This window comes from Echiichthys vipera (assembly GCF_963691815.1).
Source record: "Echiichthys vipera genome assembly, chromosome: 13".
NCBI lineage: Eukaryota > Metazoa > Chordata > Actinopteri > Perciformes > Trachinidae > Echiichthys > Echiichthys vipera.
This window is the reverse complement of record NC_139838.1, coordinates 11,233,673-11,240,680: the sequence shown is the minus strand read 5'-3', so window position 1 is coordinate 11,240,680 and position 7,008 is coordinate 11,233,673. Positions and strand designations below refer to the sequence as shown.

Below are 7,008 nucleotides of genomic sequence, written 5' to 3'. Positions count from 1 at the left end.
AACAATGATGATGATGATGATGATGATGGTGGTGGCGATGATGATGATGATGATGATGAAGATGATGATGATGATGATGAAGATGGATGATGATGATGATGATGAAGATGATGATGAAGATGATGATGATGATGATGATGATGATGATGATGATGGTGGTAGTGGTGGTGGTTTGTTTGGTGGCGATGATGATGATGATGATGATGATGATGATGATGATGATGATGATGATGATGATGATGATGATGATGATGATGATGATGATGATGATGATGATGGTAGTGGTGGTGGTTTGTTTGGTGGCGATGATGATAATGATGATGATGATGATGATGATGATGATGATGATGATGATGATGATGATGATGATGATGATGATGATGATGATGATGATGATGATGATGATGATGATGGTGGTAGTGGTGGTGGTTTGTTTGGACGCGATGATGATAATGATGATGATGATGATGATGATGATGATGATGATGATGATGATGATGATGATGATGATGATTCATGATGACATTAAGAGTTTGTCTCTCGTTAATAACCTTCCTTACTTGACTGAGTAATGAAGACATTATTTAAAACTTTTCAATCAGCTTCATACGATTAAAGATAATGGTCCTACATGAAGACATACTTTTGAGTTAAACTAAGAGAATTTTGTTCCTTCAAACTATAGATTTCTGAATTTGTGTTGTGTGTTTAGTCTTCTCACAGGCTGATGTTCTTGAATTATTCCTCCAGAGACATGTTTCGAAACTGACGGTTAAACTGTCAGCTGACAGACCACAGAGGTGTCTTATGCTACCGCTCTCATAGTCCTAATACAAATGGTTTGATAAGATTTGAAGTGAAGAAAATGGAGACCCTCTCTTAAAATGACTTAAAATAAAATTAAAAGGCAAATCTTGAGTCCTAATGACTGACAAGAGAAATTGTTTTTCACCTCTGTAAATGAAAGAGACAGATAGTTGAGATATGGTTTCCCTCTTATTGAGTTTGAGCTCTGTATTTATAAACGTTGCAGCTTTAACTTCCAACTTGTCATGCAGCCATGTTCCCTGACATCCTTGTTCAGCTAACCTTATTGCACTCATATAATACAAACCAATGCATGTTGCTGAGAGAGAGGAGTCAACACCTCCAAATCAAAGATGACAGGAAAGTTACAGAGTGATCCTGCAATATCGACTTGCCGATAATCTGATTTTTGGATCATTCGTGTTCCCAAAAGAGCATCTTCCAAAATGGAGAAAAAAATAGTGATCGTCTCGATTACTCTATTTATGTTATCTTTGATTTAAAATGAACTTTATCAATAGGCACTATCCATATAATGCCAGCTGCTGCATGTACATGCTCTGACAACAGAGCTGCACTTCCGTATTGTTGTTTTTTTTTTGTATTTCTGTTAAAAAACTCAATGGTATTATTAGCACATTATCATTAGCCACATTATCAAAAAATATGTATTGGTACCTAAATGTATAACTTAATTATAACTTATGTTGCCTTTTTTTCAAACCTTTGGTAATGTGTAATAGAAGTACCAAACAGAAATGGCAGGATTCCCACTCTTTCATTTCAATTGCCTCTTACACATTTCCATGAGTTTGAAAATACAGGACAGCTCTTGATCACAAATGAGTAGGCCTAATATTGACACATTTATCCATGGGCTTCTCTGAAAATTTCATTTGTGGCACCAATGAATATAGCCTTGATGCCAAAAAGATCACTCCAAGTCTGCTCACTCCTCAGATTGACTGACATGGGAGCGGAAATGTAAAGACAGCGTTCCACTTGGCATCTGGTGAACCAGCTTTGAAGTGTCAAACTAAATATGCACCTAGGTTCATGTAGGCGATCTGAGTGAGGGGCTAACTTACAATTCATCTTTTCCAGAACAACATTGATTATTTTTAGGATATCAATTTCAAGGTTTTCCAGGACACAGGGGAACCCTAACTGGAGTTCCACAATCCTTTATTCTAAACTCACAGTATGAGCTCTTACTGTCAAGCAGACGATGCAGAACTCAAGGACACATTGGTTTGGGATTTTAAACAGCAGCCTTATATAAGCAGAGGTTAGACGACAACGACTGATCGATGCCTCTCTTTTTTTGTATTTTTCGTTTCATTTTATTTTTTGTAGCCTGGGAACCTGATGAATCTGCTGCGCTCATGTGTCATTTCATTTCTGCCCATCCAGCCCTGCGTTCAGACAGATTTCCAGCCGGCCAGGCCCAGGGCTGGCCAGTAACAACCATTGATCTCATGTGGGGCGGGGTTAAAGGAGCGTCATGCTTGAATATAGTTACTGAGCGTAACTGCCGTCCAGTGCAACTTAACAGGCTCAGGAAACAGTGAAACTAGGCATCGCTGTTCAAATGTGAATTAAGATTTTTTCCTTACTGCCTATTTCTCACATAAAATGTTTTCAGAAACACATTTTACTTATTAGCTGTAATTTGAGAAAGTTTGTCACAGTCCACCATTTTTCCTGCTTCAAATGGACCAAGCACTGCCTCAACTTGCGTGTGGCACTTAACGCTACATCGTTTCGTTGCTCTGATTGGTTGTAGGTCTATCAAACGCTCTGCAACGCTGATAACTCCCCCTGGAAATCGGAAATGAACTGAGTGGCTCTAGACAGTTTGTGTTTATTATTACGTCTTTTTCTCATCTTTTTTTTCTAAATATATTTTACATTAATGACAGTATCCATACTTGCAATGCTGTTATGGTCATCCGACAGTGAGAGAAACTATACCTCTTAATATGTAGTTCTGGTAGTTCTGGTCAGCTTCTGCTCCCACCTTGATGAGACACGTCAAACCTTCAGCCATCACAAACTCGTGAACCAGATCTTTGTCATCCTGACGTAAAAAGGAGAGAGAGAAAGCATAGGATAAGTTAGTGCAATATCCACTGGCTGCACACATACAGAACCACAGAAAATCCCTTTTAAAACTCATCTTTTTATACTAATAACTGTATTCAAGTGGCACTATCTTTTGTTACCACATGATGTCAGTAATGCACAAGATTAAGACTAAAGTGAATAACAATGAATAAAAATGTCAATTTTCACTGGTTCAGGCCACACACACCACCTGTCAAACATGTGTTTTTCAGTTTGTTTGACAGAGTATCTCAAATCTTCAAAACAAAACTGAAAGGATGTTGAAAGGTTGTCTTACCTAAACTAAGTGACTCCTACACTAATACCGTGTTTAGGTGCACTGTCAACGTTCTGATACTTATTCTCGGGCTTTTTGTGAAAAATAAACATGGAACCCAGGAGAAAGTCATCGGTAGAGGTTGTGTTATCTTGCAGAAACCACGCTGCACAACAGCTTAATACTGTATAGCAGCAGTGGAATGACAGGGAAAATTATTATTATGGAATTGATATTTTCATTTAACTATTACTTAAATGTCATTGCATTTGGTGCTGATTTTATGCTCTGGTCCAAAGACTGGATATAAAGATGGACGGCTTGACCGCTCCCCATAAGTGAAGCCAAAACATCTCGGCCGCCCCCCTGCAGTATGGGTCATAAATCCTTACCCCCTCCATTAAAGCAGACAGGACATGGGACAAACTAAGTACACCTCAAATCAAACTTTCCAAAGGTAGTTCTGATCACACAGATGTTTGCTCAAGCAGTCATTTAGTCTGAGTTTTGCTTTAATCAGATGCTAAATAGGGGGTGAAATGTCATGATTGACAGCTGTGATGACTCGCAATTGGTCGGACGGGAGTGTAGGCGGGACTTTCATTCCGCTCAATTACTACTGTGCAGGCTCTAGTTCAAAAATCACATTTGCTGTTTTGTTTGTTTGAGTATTCTTGTCTCTTTGTGTGTGTGTGTGTGTGTGTGTGTGTGTGTGTGTGTGTGTGTGTGTGTGTCTGTGTGTGTGTGTGTGTGTGTGTGTGTGTGTGTGTGTGTGTGTGTGTGTGTGTGTGTGTGTGTGTGTGTGTGTGTGTGTGTGTGTGTGTGTGTGTGTGCGTGCTCCAGAAAAAGCTCTTGGTGTTTTAGGTGGCCGTCTCATCTTAAAATAAAGTTTCACACAAACACAAATGCAAACACCCACGCACACACAGACCTACACACACCCACGCAGACAAACACACACACACACACACACACACACACACACACACACACGCACACACAGGGAGAGAAATGCCACGTTGATGGAGATCCCTGTCATCATGGAGGCGCACGGTGGCCACAATAACCAACTGTATTCTGCAACAACAAACTGACAGTAATTGCATGTGAAATATGTGTGTGTTACCTGAAAAATTTGCTTGAGAGAGAACAGTGCTCTCCTCAAGTCACGTCCACTGGAGTTATACAGTCTTTCTGGAGAGAGAGAGAAAGAAATGGTTATTTCTCTATAATCTAACAACCATGGACAAGGCTTAGTAGAGTGACCCATTTTAAAAAGCTCGTGCGAAATGTGAAAACAATGTTTTCACTTGACTTTAAGCAAGCTTTTTCACACACTCTGTTGGTATTGTTCATTTCCATGTGCACCTTTTCATCTCTCAGTAAGCCTCATGTGTTTAATGACTCAATCAATAAAACTTGGAAGTAAAATAAGTCTCAGCTGTGCAAAAGTTGCACAATAGTTTTATATGCAGAGGAACGCCGGCCCGGCAGTCGGTGGAAGCAATCACACCGCTTGGCTCTGATCACCTGAGGCAGGCACTTCATCACACACTTTTGCCGCGTCCTCACTCGCAGAGCAACACGTGCATGGTCTCTCTCTCACACACAGACACACACACACACACACACACACACACACACACACACACACACAGTTGCGGTGGTGATTAGAGCTGTATTGGAATGTTAATGAGTTGCTGGCCGGGCTTCAATGGTGAGGTATTCAGGTCACGACACGGAAAGCACTCAGAACCAACGACTATGAGCTCTTATACCATCACACTGATATTTAGCCTTATTATTTCTATCCTTCAACACAAATAGGTCATTAATATACTTCTAAGATATTACATGGCCTTAAAAAATGTATTGTGACAATGTGAACTATACTTACTAACTATTACTCATCTTTTATTTTAACATTCCAATAAATTACAATAATCATTTTTGTTAAATCTGGGGTTAATATTTCTGGTATTCACTGTTGTTTAATAGTATGTATTCTCTTATTAGCATTACAGTTGTCATACTATTATATGTACATTAGGAGAGTAAGAGAATATTGAGACAACTAACAATTATTATCATTATCAATTAATCTGTTGATTATTTTCTCGATTATTTAGTCCATAAAATGTCAAAAAAATGTTTATCAGTGTTTCCCAAAGCCCAAGATGACCTCATCCAATATCTTGTTTTGTGAACTCAAAGATGTTCAGTTTACTGTCATAGAGGCGTAAAGAAACTAGGGAGTATTGATATTTGATAAGCTGACATCGACAGGCAGTGTTTTATTCTGTGTTGTTTAAACCTCCGACCACTGTAGCAGTGTTGTAATATATCTTCAGTCATTTGACTCTTTCACTCCAAAGTAACAACGTACATATACCCATATGATGGTGTGTTCGTTTTGACAGCTTTTCCTAAAATTTGATTTTTGAAAAAACGCAATCTAGTGCGTTGCTTACAGTATCCCAATATATTGAATGTAACCCATGTATCATGTTACTTATCGTATCTTCAGATTGTTGTCAATACTCTGCCCTAATTCACATAGTGATGGTTATATTGTGATGTTGATATCTGATCAGACATTTGCATTTAGTTAAAAAAAAATGTATTACTTTAAACCCACAAGTTATGAATTTCCTCTTTCTGGTAAGGTACTGCATGTCAGTGGCTGTATATCTATGTATGCATACACTGTATGTGTTACATTGAGCTTACCCGAAATATAAATAATACTATATCTATAAAACCTATAATATTACATTTCCGAAAAGAATGTGTAAAAACGTGGTCATTTTTGAAGGTGTACTTAGTGGTGTTGTACCAAAGCTTATCATACTTTACATCATTCTTCTTATTTTGTCTCCCCAGTATATACAAGTATTTTTATTAACAAGTATTTTCATTTGCATACTACACAGTACTTGTACAGAATTATTTCCCTAAGTGCTCTGTATTAAGCTCAGACTGTTCAGTTGAGTGTTCATTCTGTCCATTTGTCCCTATAAACAGTTGTGCATTCAACTGTGTGTCAGCAGGGGGTTTGGGAGTCTGCATGTGTAAATCCAGAGTTTGAGTGTTGATGTCAAATCCTTCGGTCCATCAGGAGGGGGATAAAAGCGTACAGAGGTAAGGTACTGCTGTCTGGAGCTCAGTGGTAACTGTCACTAAGTAAGACAAAGCTAACCCGTTGCCAGGGTCAAAATCACTATCATTCCGCACACAGATGAAGAATTACAGGTCTGTCTGCTTCTCCATCTGCAGGACCCTTTCATACATACATGAAATACATTCATGACGGTCTACAGCAGAGATAATCAAAAATCATCCAAATCATCAGTGAGGGGAAAAGGACCTTTATACATAAACATGAAAGGACCTTTATACATAAACATGAAAGGGGTGGACTAAGAGAAGGGACTGGAAGCAAAGCCAAGGAAAGGGAAGGAAAGGCAAGAACAAGAGTGACCACTGAGTACAGACCGGGTCTGATTGGAGGAAAGAGAGCCAATTGCTTCTGGGTAATAAAGGCAAAGGAGACAAATGAGAGAGCCGAAGATTTGGAATTCCCCCTCCAAAAATACACAAACTACATATACAGTACGTCTCTGCCATGTCTTTGGAGTAGTAGTTCTAAGCTAGTACAGCTGATTGAAAAGATTTTTCGTCTATATGAAGGGCCTGGCAGTTGAAAGGGACAAACAACCTGAGAGACAGAGATCATTTTGGTATAATCATTATGTATAAGGCACAGATAAGAGCATGTTCAATTCACACTTTCCCTGAAAATACTAATATTCATGACC

General features: G+C 38.8%; 1 protein-coding gene across 2 annotated transcripts in view; it reads right to left on the bottom strand.

Moving 5' to 3' along the window:
* fhod3a (formin homology 2 domain containing 3a) overlaps window positions 1–7,008 on the bottom strand; it is a 59,061-nt gene that overhangs the window by 25,372 nt on the left and 26,681 nt on the right. For both annotated transcript variants that reach the window (XM_083925525.1, XM_083925526.1), the window contains exons 4-5: window positions 4,317–4,384; window positions 2,782–2,887 (exon numbers count right to left, since the gene is read on the bottom strand). In XM_083925525.1, the coding sequence (XP_083781651.1) occupies window positions 2,782–2,887; window positions 4,317–4,384 (174 nt within the window). The remainder of the gene's footprint in view (window positions 1–2,781; window positions 2,888–4,316; window positions 4,385–7,008) is intronic.